Genomic DNA, 22,251 nt, shown 5'->3' on the forward strand with positions numbered 1-22,251 from the left:
TGGCCAACTCCTACAGGAGTTGAAAGCCAAACATGAGGTAAAGCGGGTGAATCCCAACAGCTCAGTAAGTTGTTTGGGACTGCAGAGGGCTCCAGAATCCCAGCTGCTCTTCTGCTTCCATCCTATCTGTTGGAGAGAGGCTTCCTGGAAACAAACCTTCCATCCCCATGACCCCATGTACTTTCTTGGCCTTCATTTTTCATCGGTCCCCTGTGCCCATGTGACAGGAGCACTCCACACATTTAAACGTAGTAGACACAGTCCAGAGGGACATTGGTTAGTAGCACTGCTTTTCTCTCCTAACATGGGAGTACAGAGGGGTGATAAAGCTTGAGGGGGAAATCCTTTAATGAATTAAAAACTTTAGATAGAATAGGGGCATCCAGGTGGCTCAGTTGGTTAAGCTTCTGACTCTTGATTTTGTCTCAGGCCATGATCTCAGGATCATGAAATCAGGCTCCATGCTCAGTGGGGAGTCTGCTTGAGATTCTCTCCCTCTCCCACTGCCTTCCCCACCCCACCCACCCTGGGCACACACACACACACACACACACACACACACACACACTCTCAAATCAATAAATACATTTAAAAAAATACACAAGAAAAAACTTTATGTAGAACAAAATGAGCTTTGAGGGAACTGATATGTTTTGAGGGCAGGTTTGAATCTACAGCTGTGTAGGATACAGCTGTATGTTCTTGTATTAGACTATCTATTGCTAGAAAAACCATTATTCATGCATAATTTTGAACCATGCTTACAGTTTAGAGTTATTACTAATTGCGCAGGTGAACTTATAGTCTACAAGTTCTACTTCACGAGCTGAGTACCAATGAATTTGCAACAGCGTAAGAAAGGCCTGCTTAGAATGAAAACTTTCATTGAATCACATTCTTTGTGGCTTAGTGATAAGAGTAGTTTTTGTACATTAATTCTCTGATTCCTTTGTGAATTTTGTATTTAAGTGGGCCGTGATAAGAATCTGTAAGCTTATAAGATCATAATGGCTTAAGCAAAATACAAGAAATTTCTAAATCCCCCAAAGACCATTCTCTGTAAGAGTTGCTAATGTTGATCTGGAGATTTTGTTAAGGTTACATATGAGCTTCCCTGGCAGAGGAGTTGAATTTCACTAGTGGAGTAAAAGGTCATACTTCCCTCTGTTCAGATTTGGAAATCTGAGCCAACAGCTCTGGGCTGCAAGTATGCCATAAGCAGATTCCAGTGAAAAGAGATCATGTGGGGGCTCTGAAGGCATCTTGGGGTGATCCTGAGGACTCAGCTTATAAGCAGACGCTTCTGAGTCTGCTTCCTTCCCAGGCACCCCTTGCCACGGTGGATAAACTCTATCGGGGTGTTCAGGGCTGCTTCACCTGGTCAGCCTGGAAGTAGGAGGCCAGAGAGCAGAAGCGCACCGAGCAAGACCTGGGTAAGGGCACTGATGTAGCAGCACAAACAGCGGAAAACCTGGTTTTAACAGTAAGTAGCTGTGTGATTTTTGAGAATAGGTTAGATAAGGATAAAAGCAGTAATAAAGGATTTCGGTCATTCACAGAGCCCTTCTTAGCAGCCAGGCCCTTGCTAAGTGGTTTTCAGACTCTCCCTTCACATCTGACCCTAGCACTGTGGTGACTCTGCATTTTCCAGGAGAGGAACTCCCAGATCATTAAGTGGTGGAGATAGAATACCGTCCAGATCATCTGTCTTCAAAACCCCGCTCTAACCACTGAACTGTGTGAGGTCTCCCCAGTGTCTCTGATACTGGAGGATGCTCATGACAAGACTCCAAAGAAATTCAGTCACTCAAAGCTTATGGCTTTTGACAAAGTCTCACATAGGTTTTCTCTTTCATGTCTTCCTTAAACAACAATGAAAAGGGAGAAGGAAGGTTTGGGTTTCTAGTGCTGTGGTTGGTAAAGCAGGAGGAAGAAGATCGCTTGAGGCAGGATTTGCCCTCCTTACTCCTCAGAAGTCAAACTGCCAGCTCTCAGCCAAGCAGAAGTTTTTGAATTAGCCAGGTGGTTCCCACCCTTGCATATTTGAAGCCAAGCCATGCTTATAATGTCTCCTGTGCTTTTTCGTTCAAGCTTAGCTCTCTCTCTCTCCAACTTCAGAGTCCCACTTTGTAAACACGTGCATTCTGTACAAAAGGGGATCTCGGTTATTTTCACCTCTGAGAAGCTCATTTGCTCCCTATTTCACGCCTGCCTCCCCAGTACTCTTATGCTTTGTGCCTTCCTGCAGCTTCAGCATCCAGCACGATGGGAAAGAAAACGACTGTGAGCCTGTGGGCAGGCACCCATACATCATGTCCCGCCAGCTCCAGTACAATCCCACCCCACTGACGTGGTCCCAGTGCAGCAAGGAGTATATCACCCGCTTCCTGGAGTAAGTGACAGTGTGTTTCAGGACAGCCTGGCTTGGGGGTCTTGAGACTGGAAGTCATTTGGAGTCTGACCCAAGGCCTGGGAAAGGCTCAGTTCCTCCCATAGATCATAGTAGCAGGGTGCCATCAAAAGAGCTGGATTTCACTTCCAGTTTCTGACCCTGCACGTCTATGGGTCCTGCCTTCCAGCCACAGTCAGGGGAGTATCCCATCCCCTTGCTTGCTCCTGCTCGGGGAGGCTCTTTATGATCTGAGGATGCGGTAGGTCCCCCAGGAACTGGCAGGAACAGCTAGGATATGTCAGAAGTGGTCACTGAAACCCGTCTGATGATTTTATTTTACTCTCTTGCTTGATTTCCTGGCTCACAGCTGAAGTAGCAATGTGGGGTATGATTTGCATTTCTTCCTAGACTGTTCTATCCTTGGGCCTGGGGGTTTCTGTGCCTTGTGGAAATCAAGTTGTCTTGAAGGATGAAGAGTAAACTATAGGATGGAAGTTTCTGTTCAGTGAAAGACTAAAGACGAAGGAAATCATAAGCAACTGTTCTCGTTTCTGTTAACTTGTTTCAGCCGGGGCTGGGGGTTCTGTCTTGATGACACCCCCCAAAAGAAAGGCTTGAAGTCCAAAGTCATTGCCCCTGGAGTGATCTACGATGTTCACCATCAATGCCAGCTGCAGTATGGCCCCAATGCCACCTTCTGCCAGGAAGTAGAAGTAAGTGTTGGGTATGTCGGTGCCTCTGGTGGGTATGCATTGGGCTTGAGATCTCCAGCATGCTGAAGGAAGGGCCAGGGAACTATCTGGTGATCCAAAGAGCCAGACACAGAAATGGAAACCTTCCATTCATGGCAAGGTGTTTGCAAGGCAGCGGGTGTGAAGTTGGGGTCATTTACATTCCTTGACCCCACCTCCTTGGTATCCTATGGAGACAGCAATCCTTTGCAAGTGAGTGGTGGTGAAGAAAATGCTATGGTGATTTTCAGAATCATAGTGACTCACACCTGTAGACTCCATAGGAACCTAAAGTTGCTCCCTTTCCTCAATTTCCCATCTGGTTATAGAGAACCCTCAGATCCCAAGTAGGAATGAGATTCATCCCAATTCATTCTTCTCCTTAATTTTCAATATCCAAATGGTTTTTTTTTTAAGATTTTATCTATTTATTTGATAGAGAGAGAGAGAGAGCGAGCAGGGGGGAGAGCAAAGGAAGAGGGATAAACAGACTCTGTGCCAAGCACAGAGTCCAACACGGGGCTCAACCACCCCGAGATCTTGGCTTGAGCTAAATCAAGAGTCAGACGCCTAACTGACTGAGCCACGCAAGAGCCCCTCAATATCCAGATGTTAGGTCAGGCCCTGACATTTAACCTCTTAAGGAGTTTGTGGCTCTCCCCTGTTGTCTTCATTCCTACTGTACTGTCTTGATTCAGTCTCTCATCTTCTCTCCTTGCAATTGTAATTACTTCCTACCTAGTGTCTCCCCCATTCAAATTGTTGCTCAGGTTATTTCTTTTTTTTTTCTTAAAGATTTTATTTATTTATTCATGAGAGACACAGAGAGAGAGGCAGAGACACAGGCAGAAGGAGAAGCAGGAACCCTGTGGGGAGCCTGATGCAGGACTCGATCCCGGGACCCTGGGATCATCACCCAATCGGAAGGCAGATGCTCAACCACTGAGCCACCCAGGTGCCCCAGTCAGGTTATTTCAAAACAACAGAGACCTAACCATGGCTCTACTCCACTCTTAGGGTCCACAGACCACAGGATGAATTCCAACTCCTTTGTGTGGCATTCCTTTGTGATCTGAATCTTGCCTATTCTCTGACTGCATCCCTTTCAGCGTGAAGGTACCAGTGCTAACACATAGACACGGGCAAGGCAAGACTCGTTGAACCCTCCCGGATTGGGTGCTGAATAAGATGAAAAAGCTAAGCCCTCAGAAATTATAGGATAAATTCTCTGACCTTAAGGAGCTTGTGCTCTGGTGGAGGAGGCAGACAGAACAATTTGAATGCAGTGAGATCAGTACAAAAAAAGACACATAGAAAGACTTCTGATGAGAAAGTAAATAACTGTGCTTAAACACAAGGAGCAACTCTGAGGGGAGCCTGCTTCTTCCTCTACCTGTGTCTCTGCCTCTCTCTGTGTCTCTCATGAATAAATAAAATCTTTAAAAAAAAACACACACACACAAGGAGCAAGACTCAATAGAGAAGGTAAAGTTGGTGCAGAAATCCCTCCCCGCTCACTCCTGTTAGTTACCAAGTCATGCCAGTCCTACCTCCTGAATATCTGGAAAATGCACCTAGTCCTAGGTGACTGCGCTAGTTCTCCGATTGGTCTCCTTTCCTGGAGTTTGACTACCTCTCTCAACTCTGATCCATCCCTCAAAATGCAGCCAAAGTGACCTCTATAAATGGAAATTGGATTGTGTTTCTCTCTGATTAAAATATTTCAGTCTCCCCATTCCCTATGATAAAGTTTAAATTCTCTAAAATGGCTTGAAAGGGGTGCTAGGATTCATCCCAGTTCCTGTTCTCTAGCCTTATCTCTTAAAATATTGTTTTAATTCTCCATTCTGTAACAGAATTTTAACTGCTTATATGTTGGGCTTTATCATTAATCTTCCATGTCTTGGGAACTTGCCTTCCATTTTTTCTCTTTATGTCTCTCTTCAGATACATCTACTCTTCTATTTAACCTGTTGACCTTTTAATCTCATTTATGGTTTTGTTTTTTGTTTTACTTATGACAGTCCATTTGTTTATTTTTCTAAATTTTATCTGTTATAGTTTTTTGTTTCTAACTCACACTTTCAGTATGATCTCTTATTTTTTAATCGTATTTGAGACATTTATTTTGCAATTTATGTTACATAATTCCAGTATCCAAAGTCTATGTGATCCATTCTTCCTATTTGGGATTTTTTCCAGGTCTCACTTATTATAGATTATTTCCTTGTCTTGATTTTTGTTTTTATTGTGAGCTCTTGATAGTGAACTTCCTATCAGGTTTTTTCTTTTATTTTTTTTAAGATTATTTATTTATTTATTCATAAGTGACACAGAGAGAGAGGCAGAGACATAGGCAGAGGGAGAAGCAGGCTCCCCCCTGGGAGCCTGCTGCAGGACTTGATCCCAGGACCCTGGGATCATGACTTGAACAGAGGCACTCAACCACTGAGCCACCTGGACATCCCCTATCAGGTTACTCTTTATGGCTTAGATGGCTGACACGTTCTGAGAATGTGGGTCAATAAAAACAAATTATTGGTTGGATGTTGTTTGACTACATGAGTTGTGTGGGGGCCAATGTAGGTACAGACTCTCAGGGGTAACATTACCACTCCTCCTAGAGTTAAAGTCAAAACAGACAAGTTTTCCAGCTGTGTCTCCAGGTTTCTTTTAGTTCACCCTTTCACACAATGGCTAGTCCTTTGGAGTTACGGTCTTCGTGAGGTCTCCAGTCCAACTTTCCACACTACACAGGCCCAGGTCATTGTTCCCAGTATTCAGGTGACCATTAAAACTAAAATCTAAGTGACCAGGTTTGTATCTCTAGATCTCCAACATTTCTGGTACGTTCTTAGCCTCTGGGGATTTCTCTTACTTTCTTGCCAGCTCAGGAATGCATTTAAAACATTTTAAATATTTTATCTACAATTTTAGATGTTTTAAAAAGGTAAGGATTTTTTCAGGGTATCCTTTGGTGTACTGAAAACAAACCACTCTGGCAATCTCTGGTCAATTACTGTTTCATATTCTGTATTTATCCATATACTGAACAACCCAAATCCTTCAAAGTGTTGTGGGTTCTCTACCACCTCCAGAGCTTTGCATGCTCTGGTTCCTCTACACCATCCCTACTGTTCATCATTTGGGGCTCAGATTAAATATCATTTCACATTCTAGTCTATATTTTCTTGGACAAAGACTTTATTAGACAATATTATAGTTGCTTCCTATTTAAACCCTCTCCTACTTTACGTAAGTAAAGTGGGAGGGAACTTTTATTCCTGACATTCAGCAGGGCCTTGCATGTAGATAGATAATATCTATCTATCTATCTATCTATCTATCTATCTATCTAGATAATAGAATGAAGACTTGAGACAAATGAATGAAGACTTTAGATTCCTGCCTACATATTACAGCCAGGATAACCTAATCCTTTTTGGTATTAAAATAAATAAATAAATAAATAAATAAATAAATAAATAAATAAATACTTTTAAAAAAGAACATAGCATCAACTTTCTTTGTTAAAACCTTTTTTTTATCTTGAAATAGTTTATAGTTTATAACTCAAAAAATGTTAGAAATATAACAAAGAGTTTTTGTGTACCCTTTACTGAGCACATCATCCTTTATAAATGCATAATGAACTTATAAGAAAGTCTGAAAAAAATCATCAGGGGGAAAAAGCTAAAAAAAGGGAGTGATGAGCACATTGAGGCAGATGCGGAGAGAACCAAAGGGCCATGACTTTAACATCCAGTGGCAACAGATGGTGATGTGCGCACCTGGAGCAGGGCAGAGAGCTGGAAGTGAGGCCCTTACAGGAAGCTGGGGGCCTTGTGGAGCTATGCTTAATGAGAAGGAAGCTAGAAGAACTCACCGGCAACAAAGATACATGGCACAGAAGCATCTTTTTTTTAATCTCAGCTAAGGTTTTGAGGGGGAGAAATGCTGGTGGAGAACATTATCACTAGAAAATACTTTACCACAGCAAGCCTCACACTGATTGAGTTCTAATTTAGACTCTTGTGTGGTTGTAATGGAGGATAGTGGGAAGAAAGGCAGGCAGGGGCAAGGGCGCCCCCCCCCATTCCTAAGAGGAAACCACCCTTAAAAGGAAAAAAACCATCATCCTATGTTAGTCCACACCACCCTGAAAGGAGCCCTTCACCCTTCCCCAAGCAAACACCTACCTGATAGGTAGATGAGTGCATGGACAAAGACCTGATTGGGTGACAGCCAGTCGTCTGATTGGGCTATCAGATGAAGATCGCCCACCAACAATCTCATAAAAACTCTTCGATTTAAATACCAAAATGGCAAACCTCTCGGATCCTCTCTGTCTTTGGGAGCTTTGTACTATCCCCAATATACTTCTCTTTGCTGCCTATCACCCTTCATCTGGTCTACCTCTTCATTCTTTGAGGTGGCATGGCCAAGAACCACGGGCACTAAAGGAAAAAAAAATCCTGAAACAGAGAATCCTCATGCTAAAAAAATTTAAGATAAATATATTTCTGACCTGATAGAACCATGGGATGCCTGTTAGAAACAAAGATTAAAAACCTGCCCTGGAGAAACCAATGCTCAGCTAAAGATGCACAAAAATCCAATAGATAAAGCTTCTGATTAGATGAATTCGCCATTCAGCTTCTAATTCAAAATTTAAAACAACCTACAGCTAAGTGAGGAGAGATAATCAACCCTCAATGACTTTGGATTAAGTGAATATTTTAGTTAAGGATAATAAAATGAATGCATAAAAGAAAAATTACAATTTGAGAAAAGGAAAAATACACTAGAAGGTATTTGTAAGGTAGATATGAAAAACAATTACAGCCTCTAGAAATGAAAAATAGCATCATTGATTTTAAATTCAGTGTTTGGATTAAACAGCAGACTTTACATAGTTGAAGAAAAAAATCAATGAACTGTATGATGGAGACACTGGTCTATTCCTGATAAAAATCCAGACTTTCTCAACTTTTATATACAAGAAAATTGAGAGTTGAAAAATATAAAAGTGAAGTTAAGACATGAAGAAGAGGATTGGAAGGCTCATCAGTTAAGAGTTCCAGAGGGAGGGAATAGTGGTAATCAGGGAGAGGCAAAATTTAGAGAGGTCAAGATAGAGAATTTTCCAAAATTGTCTAAAAATATGAAATCTTATTAAAAAAAAACATTGAATCAAGAGCACAGTTAAATGGATGGAATGATGAATGATGAGTGAGTGGATAGAAGAAAGACTAAAAGGTGGACATGGTAGCAGTGGAGCCATTTCTGATGACATGTGAGAGTCTTGTCATCCTTCCCTTGTTCCTACTGCAGGAGGAGAAATGAATAGGAAAGACCCGTTTCACTCCCTGGCAGATAAAACAGGCTGGCTACTCTGAGTCAAAAGTCAACACGCTTAGGCTGTCTGGGTGGAATAGTTCCATTTCCTTCAGTGAGCAGGCTCAAGTTATAACCACCCAACTGTTTGTAATCCGATTCCTTCATCCATAGTTTGCATTGGCCTTTGATGGCTACAGTCACCAGTTACACTGCCTGAGGTCAGTGATGCTGTGTCACCCATATAGAAATTAATCTTAACTCCTAGGAAATGTGTTTTGTCTCCTGTTTCCTTATTGCTTAGTAGACCATGCCACTGTGTATGAATGACAACAAAGTCCAAATTAAGTTTGGATCAAGAGTTCTCGAATGGTCACTTTTTATCACTCAACAACAGCAGCATTATTATGGGTCTGTGGATGGCCAAGTGTGTATTTCACCATCACTGTAGAAGTGCTTTATGCAAGTTTGGAAAATACAAGAGTACAGTTTCACGTTTGTTTTCCAGAATGTCTGCCAGACCCTGTGGTGCTCAGTGAAAGGCTTTTGTCGCTCTAAGCTGGACGCTGCTGCAGATGGGACGCGATGTGGTGAGAAGAAGGTGACGTGTCAGGTTGAGGAAGGAAGGTGGGAGGGTGGTAGGCATAAGGCTCCTGGGAGGAGTGGAGAGAGGGCCCTGGAGAGCAGCTGTCTGGGTGAATGGAGGTCACACTGTCAGGCTAGCCGGGGAAAGGATTGTATTTCCATGACGCCTTTTGAGACTTCATTGGAAACAGTGAGGAGAGAGGGCTGGGGCCCAGTTCCACAATTCACTTGCAAAACATCCGTCCCATCTTTCCTTGATGAACTTCTGCAGAATTTATGGTCAATAACATCTGCTGAGCTTATTATCAACCTTCATTTGGACTTCTTCCCCACTCCATGTTAAAAACTGAAAAGACAAACCAGTGACTTCTGCCTTCCAAAAATGTTGGATTTGGGCCACTTGTTATGTACATTCTCATCATCTGATTTAATTGTTGGAGGAAAGCCAGACACCCAAGAATTCAGATGTTAGAAATCCCCCAGACTGCTTGAGGACAGGGTAATGTGTGCTGCTCAACACGACCATTATGTTTGTTGTGAGCCTCAGATTTAGACGCTTAGTGGATATCTTTACGCAGCTTGGGAATGGCATGATCCATCACCGAGATTATAGAACTTGGTCCCAATACACAGTGACCAGAAATAATGAGGAAAGGAGGCCGGCAGATAAAACATGCCACAATCACCGAACAACCAAGTTACATTTTCTTTTGTTCCTTTTTTGAATGTTTACCTTCCTAATCTGACAGTTGAGGAATGATTGTCTTAAAGAGTGAGGATGGAATTGTTTCTGAGCCACATGAAGCGCTAGAACTGGAAATAATGGTTAGACTTACAGGGAAACAAAAATGGTTCTCGATATTAGAAAGAACTCCAACAAGTGGTTGGGTTATTTTTGTGTGTGGTTTTTTTTTTTTTTTTTTTTTTTTTTTTTTTTTTTTTTTTTTTTGGCAATGAGTGGACTTTTTGCAAGAGGATGAGTTATCTGCTGCAGCTATTAAGTACCCACAGAGGCTAGAGACAAGTATTAGCTCAGTGTCAGTCTGCAAAATGTTTGTTTATGGTCTGCAGCAAGATAAGGAGCTTGAGCAGAAGGTAAATCAATGACAGTACAAAACCACTGTGTTACTAAGCAGACTGAGCCGATGTGCGTGTCATAGCAGGACTTTCTCAGTGAAGGAAGTGGTGTGTGGATTTACCTGCTGGCATGCAATGTGTCAACCACACTTGGAGTAACGGTCCTGCATTGGCTGGCTCTAACAAGGCAGCATAAAATTACCTGACGTTGTCTGATTCTAAAACCCAAGACTCTTGGGAGACATTTTTTTGTGAGTCTTTCTTCTCCATATGCTGGGTGACCATAAAAAGCCTTCTTGCTCTGAGAGAATTGGGTTTAGACTTCTAGGGATCTTGGCTGAGCTTACTCTGGGAACCTTCATGACATATGCGTCTCCTGCCTCTTCCCTCTCTAGTGGTGTATGGCTGGCAAGTGTATCACAGTGGGGAAGAAACCAGAGAGCATTCCTGGGGGCTGGGGCCGCTGGTCACCCTGGTCCCACTGTTCCAGGACCTGTGGGGCCGGAGCCCAGAGTGCAGAGAGGCTCTGCAACAATCCTGAGTAAGTCTGGCCAAAAATACTTGCCTTCCTTCCATGAGCACCAGGGAGACCAGTTTTGGATAACAGGACCTCACCAGTGACCCCAAGCCTCCTAGGAGAAATTTAATGGGTTCCTAAAGACAAAAGAGAACCAGAAGGTTGTTAAAAACATGGTTCTGTTTTGTTTCATTTTGGTGTGGCACTGGATTCTTACTAGAACTTGGATAAGTAAGCCGATTCCATTTTTTTGGGAAAATAAGCAAATTTTCAAGAGTATAATCTACGTGAAAGTTTTTCGGAGACTATGCAGTTAACTCCTTCTAAATAACATGACTCTGTCAGTGAGAGATTACTTATACTTAATCTTGTAATAAGACTGTAGCTTTCTTTCAATCATAATGAACATTTAATTTTATAAAAAATAATTTTCTACCCTTAAATAACTAATAAAATAGTACATTTTTGAGGATAATTATTTTGAATGTTTTAGATAAGGATTTTATGAACCTTAAGCTTCCATGTTAGCCATGTAAAAGTTCTATAGAAGTTATTTCACGGGATCCCTGGGTGGCTCAGCAGTTTAGCACCTGGCTTTGGCCCAGGGCATGATCCTGGAGTCCCAGGATCAAGTTCCACATTGGGGCTCCCTGCATGGAACCTGCTTCTCCCTCTGCCTGTGTCTCTGTCTCTCTCTCTCTCTCTCTCTCTCTCTCGCTGTGTGTGTGTGTCTCTCGTGAATAAATAAATAAAAATCTTTTCTTTAAAAAATAAATTATTTCACAAAACTTTCAATTTTTTAATCAAAGTGCTTAAGTTTTTCATTATTTTAAATTTATATAATGATACAACATATGAATTAAATTTAAATTCCCTTGCTTTCCAATTATATATGAATCTTTTTATATATATGACTTTTTTAAAAAAGATTTTGTGGGATCCCTGGGTGGCACAGAGGTTTGGCGCCTGCCTTTGGCCCAGGGCGCGATCCTGGAGATCCGGGATCGAATCCCACGTCGGGCTCCCGGTGCTTGGAGCCTGCTTCTCCCTCTGCCTGTGTCTCTGCCTCTCTCTCTCTCTGTGACTATCATAAATAAATAAAAATTAAAAAATAAATAAATAAAAATAAAAAGATTTTGTTAGAGAGCGTGAGCATGCACATGAGTGGGGGAGGGGCACAGGGAGAGGGAGAAGCAGACTCCCCACTGGGTCCCAATGTGGGACCCAATTCCAGGATCCTGGGATCGTGATCTAAGCAGAAGGCAGGCACTTACCCAACTGAGCCACTCAGGCACACCCCCAAATATATATATGACATTCTTCATTATTTACTGGTATATGAGTTCCTAAGTAAAATTTTTAACAAGTGTACATATGCCTCTGGTAAGTAGAAAATATGTTAAGTTTCTCTTGCCTAGATTTTTATTAGTCTGCACTAAAGTGTAAGAGTCACTTTTTAAAAAAAACAAATGATAAATGTGACTATAGTCTCCTCAGTATCTCAGTTTCAAATATCACTTCTCCTTTTTATTAACTTTTTACTATATGTACATACCTGTATATGTGTACACATACACAATATATATTTAATAAATGTATATAATAAATTTTTCCTAAAGAGCAAGTTAATATATATAAAGAGTTTAACAAAATACCAACGACATTAAATTGTCAGTAAATGGTAGATAATATAATAGTTATTATGATATCTTTTCTCATTTGCCACACATGTAAGAGTACATTAGAGGACTTTGGATGAAATTGTTTTTAAATCTTACTCTCTGATAAAAGTTGCTTTTGTGTAAATAGAAGATTTCTGTGACTTCAAAAATTAGAAGGATTTCTTATATTTTACAGAAAATCTTCATTTTATGGTTTATTTCAATGTAATCAAAAATATGATTTGCATTTTAGAGATCATAAAATGTAGGTGATTTGCTCTGGGACCTATTGTAGTGCTCTGCATTCAGCCATCACCTGTCTGGAGCCTCTTGGGAGGATGATCTGTGATCTGTGGTTGTCAGAAAGGGACATCTTTGTTGAGGAACTGTAGGATGAAAATCTCTAACTTGGCTTTATGGGAAGGTTGACCTTTTTTTGGACTCTGTCCTCCCTGCAAATGATGTTGAGCACATGGTACTGGGTACATAAATATTTGTTGATGATTTTTTACAATAATCTAACAATGCTATCATTTACTAAGCTCTTCCTTGTGTTAGCTACTCTACTAAATCTTCATGTGCATTTTCTCATTCAGTCCTCCCATCTTGTAAGATAAGAACTATTATGCACACCTCACAAATGAAAAAAATCGTGGCCCAGAGAACTAAGATAACTTGTTCAAAATCATCCAACTAATAATACAAAGTAAATCAGAATTCGAACCCCAAGCTATTTGACCCCATTATGCTGCACTACAATAGCAGACACAATCCCTGATTTCAGATGCAGCCAGGTGGAGACAAGAGAAAAGACATAGATTACCTGAGGCTTTTTTAAAGGACAAAGAGTTCCACCTCTTCTGTGACAGTCATTCTGCTATATTTCCTCCTCCTTTTCTTCTTAAACATTTTATTTATTCATGAGACACACAGAGAGAGGCAGAGACATATGCAGTGGGAGAAACAGGCTCCCTCCTGAGAGCCTGATGTAGGACTCAATCCCAGGACCCCAGGATCATGACCTGAGTCAAAGTCAGACAGTCAATCACTGACTGAGCCCTACCTCCTCCCTTTTTGAGGGACTAATTGATCCTAATAGGAAGGTTGTTATTGCCCTTGCATGTATTACAAAGGAAATAAAAAGTTGGGAAGGATTATTCTAAAATAAGATTAACTTATTTATTCATTGAATGTTTATTAAGAGCCTTCTGCACTCAAAGTATGACTTAGAGACCATAGATGAACTAAAGCTGGATTGGATCATCAGTGAACTATGTTTTGGAGTGATAAGTATAGGAAGTACATACAGTAGGTACTTTCAGGTATCACAAAAGGGAGAAAGAGTTTATTTCTGGCAAAAATCCAAGAAGAGTTCATGATGGAGGTAGAGCATTATTTGATCCTGAAAGCACTGATAGCATGTAGATAGAGACTTATGAGGGGGGAAGTCAAGCCAGAGGCACAGAAGAGAAATAGTAAATAAGTCAGCTTGTAGCACTGGAAAAGTATCAAATGAGGGGGCAGATGGGAAGTAGCTATTAGGATGCATGAAGTCAGGATCATGAGGGCCTTGAATGTTAAACCACAGAGGCTGGACTTGATTCTGTGGTCATTGGGTGCCATGAAAGGTTTTTAAACAAGAAACTAGAATAAGGTCATCATAAAAATTAACCAGATGTGTGTACAGTAGATTGAATGAGGGAAAAGATGGACAGAGGGAAGGCAGAAATAGTGATAAGGATTAGACTAATTTGGTGATTGTGGGACTGAAGAGGAAGAAACTTCTACAAAGACATGATTGATGAGTGGGCAGCTGATGGACAGTGGGGTCAAAGGAAGACAAAGGATGGAGGCTTCTGAAATCTGACCACTTTTAACTTGCTAAATGGGAATTAGAGAAGGAGCGGATTTTGGAGGGAAAATCACGTATCCCATCTCAGCATATATTTTGAGTTTGAGAGGCCAGGAAGATATACAAGTAGGAAAGATACACACACACTGGTTCAAATTAGGCAACTATAGACCTGGGACTGAATGGCCGTGGGCAGCAGCAACAACCAAAAAATATATGAAATTGGAAGAATTTATGTAAACGGCAAGTTTTGAGGGTAGTGCAAGATGCGGTTTGGCAAAGAACAGGCATGACCAGATGCCAAGGGATGTTTAAGGAGAAATGGTAGCCTTTAAGGAAATGAACTGAACATGTGTGTTTCATGCATAGACCAAAGTTTGGAGGGAAGTACTGCACCGGAGAAAGGAAGCGCTATCGCTTGTGCAATGTCCACCCCTGCCGCCCAGACACACCAACCTTCCGGCAGATGCAGTGCAGTGAGTTTGACACCGTCCCCTACAAGAACGCCTTCTACCGCTGGTTTCCAGTTTTTAATCCAGGTAAGGAGCCGTGACAGAAGATTCCAGATCTCGGGCTACAGCCATGATGGGAGAGCGTTTCCATGGCAAGGTGTCTGGGATCCCCTGCAAAGTTCCACAGGGAGAGAATAGCTCCAGGAGGAGTTTTATATTTAAAAAGTAGAAACGTTGGCCTGGTTAGGTTGATCAGTACATGTTGAAGGCTGAATATACCCAACTCGGTGCTGAGTTCTGTGGAAAGTAAAAGAGAAGCTTGTCCAACATGATGGCTCACTTCAGATGTGCTGAGGTGCAGCTAAGCCATCGGGGGGCAACCAGGAATTCATACCAGATTACTCATGAAAGTGCTCCTTGATGAGCGTGTGACTGACTTTAATTTTGGCAGAAGTTCAGAGAAAGTCATTGTAGGTTTGGAGTAAGTTCACAGAAGACTGCTGAGGAAGTGTTGATGATTGTTAAGCAAGAGAAGTCTTTCTACTGGAAGAAAGGAAAAGGAAAGCATCCAAAATAAAACCAGTCATTCCAGTAGACAGGACAAAAGCACAAGATAAAACAGGATGGTAGAAATAAATACCTTCATCAGAAATAAATGAGAGCCAGCTCTGGGCCAGATGACAATATTTTGTATGTACAGGACAGGATAAGAAGGGTCAGAAGTAAAATCAAGCATCTATAGGATACACATCAGGGATGGGGACATAACTGAGCTGGAGAATGGGGTATCAGCTTTGATGATGCTTCCCCTGTATCAACACTAGCTACACCTGCTCTCCTGAACATGAAGAAGAATCATTAACCATTAGGTACAGATTAGCATCAAAAAATATCTGTGCAATGTGTTATTATTCAAGTAGAGCATGAAAGAGAAAAGATTTTCCTGAGCTAAGGAGATTTGAGTCAAGGCAGTAAAGAATGAGCAAATTTTTCCTGATGTTTTTTAAGTTTCTGAAATTTCTGTGTGATAGAACACAAGAGGAAATGTGAGAATGAAAATTACACGTTTGGACTGTTTAAAGAATGATTCAGTCAGTTGCTTTTGAAAGCAAGACCCAATAGGGCTTTGCCATTTGGGATTTCTGAAATACCCTGATGGCCTTTGATTGGCATGGGCAGGGTCTGTTCCTTGCCCCCACCCTGTTGAGCATCATTCATGTTCTATGAGAGTGAGTCATTTGGTTATTGGGGCAATTCAGCCTCCTAATTCAGATGTTTGAGTAAAGCAGAACTCACTTATATATTCATGTGGACACACACACACACACACACACACGAACTAATGATGAAAGGTATATCTAGTTAGTACTACCTATTTTTATATTTTGGACAGTGTCTCTTTTGTTGGAACTATTTGGAACAGCAGTACTAGAGACCCCAAATGAGCAACCTTTGTGTGGGGGTCCAGCAACCTTCTAGGGGTTCACCTCCTGCCTGATGCAGGGTGGGGTTTGTGTGTGCTGAGCTCTGAAAGCTCGAGTAGTTGGACTTAGAATAAGGAGATCTGATTTAGCTTGGCTCTTTATTTATTTACAAAACATTTGCCATATGCCTGCATATTGCATAGCAAAGCAATAGGTGCTAAAGAAATGAGTCTAAAAGTGGACATAAATTTCACTCACTTTAGAATGATTGTTTTGCATCTGTCACTGATACTGAGTCTGTGTAACCCATAGGAGGGAATTAGGCTGAGTGCCATCTGCTGAACTATCTACCTGGACTGTAAGCCTCCATCTTCTATCCTGGTGGCTTTCTTGCAGGTTCCTATGCCATTATTGAAGCATAGTGACTTATCTGCTCATCCAAGTAGCTACTACCTTGACCAACACACTGATTTATTTTCCTTCTTAAACTCCAACCTACAGAGTTGTTTGCCTAGTTGATGGGCACCCGTGGTGGCAAGAAGTAGGTCATTCATGTCAACAGCTACGTAGGGAGCATTACTCTGTGCTGGGCATTGAGTGCTTTACCCTCCCAGCCTTACCATTAGAAGTCACCAGAGAATAAAGTAAATGTACAGCAAAGTTTCCAACCTATTCAGTGGACAGTGGTAAGTGTCTTGGTGAGTGATCTTTGGCAGATGTGCTAGCTAGCCAATGACAGAAGAAGAATCGTAGATTTAAGCATTTGCAATAAGCATAGAAACTCCATCAAGTCTTGTCGTTTTTAAACTGTGTTCCATGGAATCCCAAGGATTGCAAAAATGCTTGATTCTAATTTCATTTTTCAAAAAAAAATTTTAAACTAGTCTTTAGAAGTGCAATAAAGAACAGTGCTTACACTCAAAAATATTATACATCAAGTTTTAACATACCAAAGACCACCAATGCGCTAATTCACACAGTTAAATTAATTTGGGTTTGTGCAGACCTTAGAATAAAAGTCTCCCATCAACACAGTGTAATTGAGAAATATCCTAAGATTACAGGTTGAGTTGCTCTAAACTGTTCTTATTTGCAACTGTTTGCCAAAATGAGTCAAGATTTTTCAAAAAACCGCACAGAAAAGAATTAAATGCTGCAGCCAGCCTAAGTCTGTAACTGCCATCCATAAGTTTGATTTCAGAATTTCTGTTCATCTTAATAATTTCTTTAGATCCCACTGACTTATTTTTAACCATCGTATACTTGAACTTACAAAATTTTGCTTAATAAAATCCTGACTTGATCTGCTTTATTTGCAAGATCTTGTTTGAAAGAAGAAAAATAATTCTTCTGCCTCAAAGATTTGAAACTACTAGTCTAGATCAACTTCCTTTTTCCAAGATAGACATTTTCTTTTCCAGCACTCCTGACAGCAAAAATTATCCAAACTCTACTCGACAACTTTCATGTAGGCATCAGTGTGAAGAGCTGCAATGATCAACTGCATTTTCTGAAGCCAGTATCTATATAAGAATGCTACTCTATATTTTCTCACTTCTCCCCTCCGTATCTTTGGAGATAAAGAAGCTTAGTCTCAGAGCAGACAATAACTTACTTATTCGAGGTCCAGGATTTTTTACCTTGGGGCTGGAACTGAAGCATAAATCTGACTAAGAAGCTGGTAGATAGATAAATGATAGATATAAATACAGATTTAAACCAATCTATGTAGATTTATGGGACTTTATTAGCCTGTGTTAATAGAAATGTGTTTATATCCTGCATCTTCTATGAAGACATGACCAGAGCCTGATCTCAAATGTCATCGCTTTCCTGGAATCTCTCTCTTTTTTAGATTTTCATCTTTCTCAGAACACCCGATTTAGCCCAAATTCATTTAGGCGAATTTTTTAGTTGTTGCTTCCAGATATTTAAGCCCTGTTAATACTTGACGCCAGTGAGGTTTCCAGCAAATGTGGAGTCAGACCACATCTGCTTCTCCTGGAATAGGATCCTTCAGGAACATTCGATTCCTTTCAGGGATTGTTGCAGTTAGGGTTCCCTGGGAAACAGACCCTGAGCTGGGCCCTAGCAGGCAGGGAGTGGAAGAAGAGCAGGAGGAGGGAGGAGGGGTGTGCAGGGCGATAGCTGAGCTGCAGAGCACACTCAGCAAAGGCTCCACCCCACCCCCCAGGGAGCCCTGCCGCTGACACAGACGTTCAGAGTTGCCAGGTTGAAGTGGGAGAGCCAGTACTTTATGCCCCACCTGGACTGGCCACTGGCTGTGGTCTACCTAGGGAAGGAGTGGGTGTCCTTGGGTCTGAAGCCAAGGTGACAGTTGGGGGTTAGTGCTGGCAGCGCTCCCAGGTGCCGGAGAGCCAAGTCCCACACCTGGGGGCCTGGGTGGTGCACACAGAGCTTACTACAGGAATATTTGAGGTTGTGATAAAAACAGCCTTTAAAGAGAATGTAAGTGTGCGGAGCAACCTGGGTGATCTTCTAGCCAGGAGCCTCTCAGTTGACAGGTTAGGAATCTGTGGCTTCAAGAAAGGAAATGACTGAATAATAAGGATGATGTTTGCAGACACCCCAAAGCCAGTCCTGACCCTCTTCACCCTCACTTTCCTCTACAATAACAGAAGGAAAAATGAAAAGACCCAGGAACTCATATTCCTGGGAGATCCAATTCTGACCAAAGAGATATAAAGATGGAGGCCCCATGGGTAAGGCTTTTGGGAGGATTTTTGAGGTTTTGTTTTTTGTTTTTGTTTTTTTGTTCTTTTTTGGGGGGGGGGGGTTGTTTATTTGTTTTTTGGAGAGGGAAAGAGAGTTAGGGGGCGGGGCAGGGGGAGAGAGAGAATCCTAAGTAGGCTTCACGCCCAGTGCACGCACAGAGCCCTGACATCATGATCTGAGCACAGATCAAGAGTCTGATGCTTAACTGGCTGAGCCACCCAGGTGCCTCTGAAGGGTTTTTAATGGGTACCAACAGAACTGGCCCTCACCCCCTTGCTTTTCTGACATTGACCCTCCCTGCTCCTGCTTCCCAGGGTGGGGAGATGGGAGGGTGGGGGCTTCAGGGCGGGAGGGGGTGGGGGTGGGGGGGAGGGGTACAGCAGTCACACTGCAGCCAGGAAGCTGACCCCCCATGCTGACTGGCTGAGCTGGAAGACTGGAAGGAGGATAGCTTTAAACTCCTACCTCTGAATTTCCTATCCTGAGGGCAAAACAAAGTCCTGTCTATTTCAGACAAGAAAGCAATATTTTCTATTTGCAGTGAAACTAATTCCTAACTGATAATGGGAATTTAGGGTTTTGACTCAATTTTTCCAGACCTAAGTAAGAGATGTAGAGAATTTAAGCAGCTTGCTTAAACTCAGACTATAGAGTAGAGCCAGGAGGAATTAGCCCAGGCCTGACTGCAGCCTAAATGCTAACCAGTAAAACAGAGACTGGGCTAAGCTTGTGTCCTTAACAACAATGCATTGCATTTTGTATTTTACCTAAGATGATGTTCCTATTTTTAAAAAGATAATCTCATTGTCAAGGAATTCTAGTGAGGGGAGAAGAGCCCCAACAACTGTTTGCATTATGACAAATGCTAGCTTTGTTAAACTGATCTGTCCTGAATCTTTGAAAACCAATTTTTTCTAAACATTTAAGCATTTTGACAAAATTATTATATTTCTTAAATAATTTAAGTTGTAATTCTAAATGTGTATCATAGTTCTTAAACATATTAATCAAAAGACAGAACATAAAAATATATAATAAAAAGAAAATATTACTACACTTAGCCTTTCCTAAAACATCAGTTAAACTGACTTAGTTTATTTTTTAAAAATTACCTCTATTCTTGTTTTTATACCACCGTGGTTACTGTAGAATATATTAATTTTAATGCCTTCTTCTGTTTAACTAATATGTATTTTGATATATTTGGGAATTATAATATTACCATATCAGAAAGTAAAAGAATATATCAGTTTAGACCAGCCAAAATTACAGAGTCTTAGCAATTATTTGATTTTTGGTTGGGTTTTTGGTGAGGACTTTTCAGATATTTTTGTTTTTTCCCTCAAGTTGATCTGAGCCTAATCATTAAACTGAGTTTCTTTCTTTCTTTTTTTTTTTTTTAAAGATTTTATTTATTTATTCATGAGAATACACGAGAGGAGAGAGAGGTAGAGGTAGAGACACAGGCAGAGGGAGAAGCAGGCTCCATGCCAGGAGCCCAACATGGGACTTGATCCCGGGTCTCCAGGATCATATCCCCGGCTGTAGGCAGCGCTAAACCGCTGAGCCACCGGGGCTGCCCCTGAGTTTCTTTCTTAAGTTAAATATTACTTGTTACAACAACAAAACATTTTAAGTTTGCTTTTTGCTTAAGGTTTACTATTTCTTAAAATCTGGCAAGGAACAGGAGATGTGCTTATCACCCATGTCTTCTGCTCATGTACACATTTCATTGTCCCATCAGACCTCACTTAGAAAACACAAGCTCAAATATAAATTAAGAGTTTCAAGGGGTGCCTGGGTCGCTCAGTAGGTTAGGCATCCGATTCTTGAGTTTTGGCTCAAGTCATGATCTCAGGGTTGTGAGATCTAGCCCCCTATTGAGCTCTGCTCTGGGCATGGAGCCTGCTGAGGATTCTCTCTCTCCCTCTCTTTCTGCTATCCACTTCTCTCTCTCTCTCTCTCTCTCTTTCTCTCTTAAAAAAAGGAAAAAATGTGAGGCCCTGGCTGACTGCATGAGGCTCATACCCATGGAGCCCTGCGTGTAAATGGAGTGTAGAAACTGGATTTTTTTAAATGGTGGAACTCGGGATCCCTGGGTGGCGCAGCGGTTTGGCGCCTGCCTTTGGCCCAGGGCGTGATCCTGGAGATCTGGGATCGAATCCCACGTCGGGCTCCCGGTGCATGGAGCCTGCTTCTCCCTCTGCCTGTGTCTCTGCCTCTCTCTATCTCTGTGACTATCATAAATAAATAAATAAATAAATAAATAAATAAATAAATAAATAAATAAATGGTGGAACTCAAGTAGCAACTACTTACAAAATGTGAAATGCACCAAAAGTTTCCTTAACCTAAGAAATTTTTATTCTTCTTACCAAGTTTTATCTTTGGCTTCTCATGACCACTTCTTAAAATCATTATCTGAAAATGTTGAGCCATCCTATCTCACCAGAATTGCAAATGCAACCTTTGATTCAGGAGGTTCATTCAGTTACCTAAGCTTCCCTTGTGGGGATTAATCAGACAGTGTGAGGCTGAGAGCTTACCAGTAAATGAGTCTGAGAGTCTTCCCTTAGCTGAATTATAAATGGATTTGAAAGCTCTTAAAAAGTCAAGAAAAAAAATTCTAATGATCCAAAGGGATGTGTCAGGGCATATGAATAAATCTGAGACATTGAAAATACTCAACTCTAAGGATGTTATGGAATCCATGAGGTTGGGACAGACTCTCTGATTACCATGATGACCATGGAGAGCTAAGAGTATTCCGTGTATTGCTACTCCTGTCTCCTTCTACACACCCTGTGCCATGGGCCAACCTAATGACATACTCAAAGCACCATGGAAGCCAAAGGCCAGAGGAGAGGATGGGAAATGGCCCTTCAGGTCCAGGCTTGAAAAGTGCTGAAATCACTCTCAACCTCTGTTCACAAAGGCTGCTGCTTTCAAGCCCGGGATTCTTTCTGGCCGTAGGCACCCCTATGGGTCATAGGTGTTCAAGCTCTGGGAGAGTGGAAGCTGCGGGTCTGTGTACTGTTATTGCCCAAAGATTATTTACTCAATTATTTCTAAGACTCCATGGACCACTGTGCTTAGATTTGGTAGAAATGTGTGTTTCTTACGTGAAGTATACTTCAGCTAGCCTGTCTAACCTTGAAGGATGTATTAGTCCTGTACTGCACAAGCAAAATGAAAAGAAGTCTTGAAATGAGGGCCTCTCTTCATGGAGGTGTGTTATTATCACTGAAGAAAGGAGACCTTTCCTGCATTCTTGTTTGACAGCCAAGACATTATTTTTAAAAGGCATATATGTTTCCTTGAAAAACGTGCAAGTCTACATAATAGAATGAAATAAAAATAAATTCTTATACCACCATGCTTAACTTATTCCTTAGAGGCAACCGATGTTAATAGCAGGTTTTAGTTTGCACACAAATTAAATCATTCCTTGCCAATTCTACAACTTTCTTTATTCAGGAGCATAATG

At 41.4% G+C, this 22,251-nt stretch overlaps 1 protein-coding gene across 1 annotated transcript in view; it reads left to right on the forward strand.

Annotated features, from left to right (window-relative positions):
- ADAMTS12 (ADAM metallopeptidase with thrombospondin type 1 motif 12) overlaps window positions 1-22,251 on the forward strand; it is a 312,048-nt gene that overhangs the window by 204,331 nt on the left and 85,466 nt on the right. Inside the window, exons 8-12 of the mRNA XM_035714864.2 lie at window positions 2,249-2,392; window positions 2,961-3,105; window positions 8,969-9,061; window positions 10,518-10,663; window positions 14,522-14,691. Coding sequence (XP_035570757.2) covers window positions 2,249-2,392; window positions 2,961-3,105; window positions 8,969-9,061; window positions 10,518-10,663; window positions 14,522-14,691 — 698 coding nt within the window. The remainder of the gene's footprint in view (window positions 1-2,248; window positions 2,393-2,960; window positions 3,106-8,968; window positions 9,062-10,517; window positions 10,664-14,521; window positions 14,692-22,251) is intronic.

The sequence above is a fragment of the Canis lupus genome, chromosome 4, assembly GCF_003254725.2.
Source record: "Canis lupus dingo isolate Sandy chromosome 4, ASM325472v2, whole genome shotgun sequence".
In the NCBI taxonomy this organism is placed as follows: domain Eukaryota; kingdom Metazoa; phylum Chordata; class Mammalia; order Carnivora; family Canidae; genus Canis; species Canis lupus.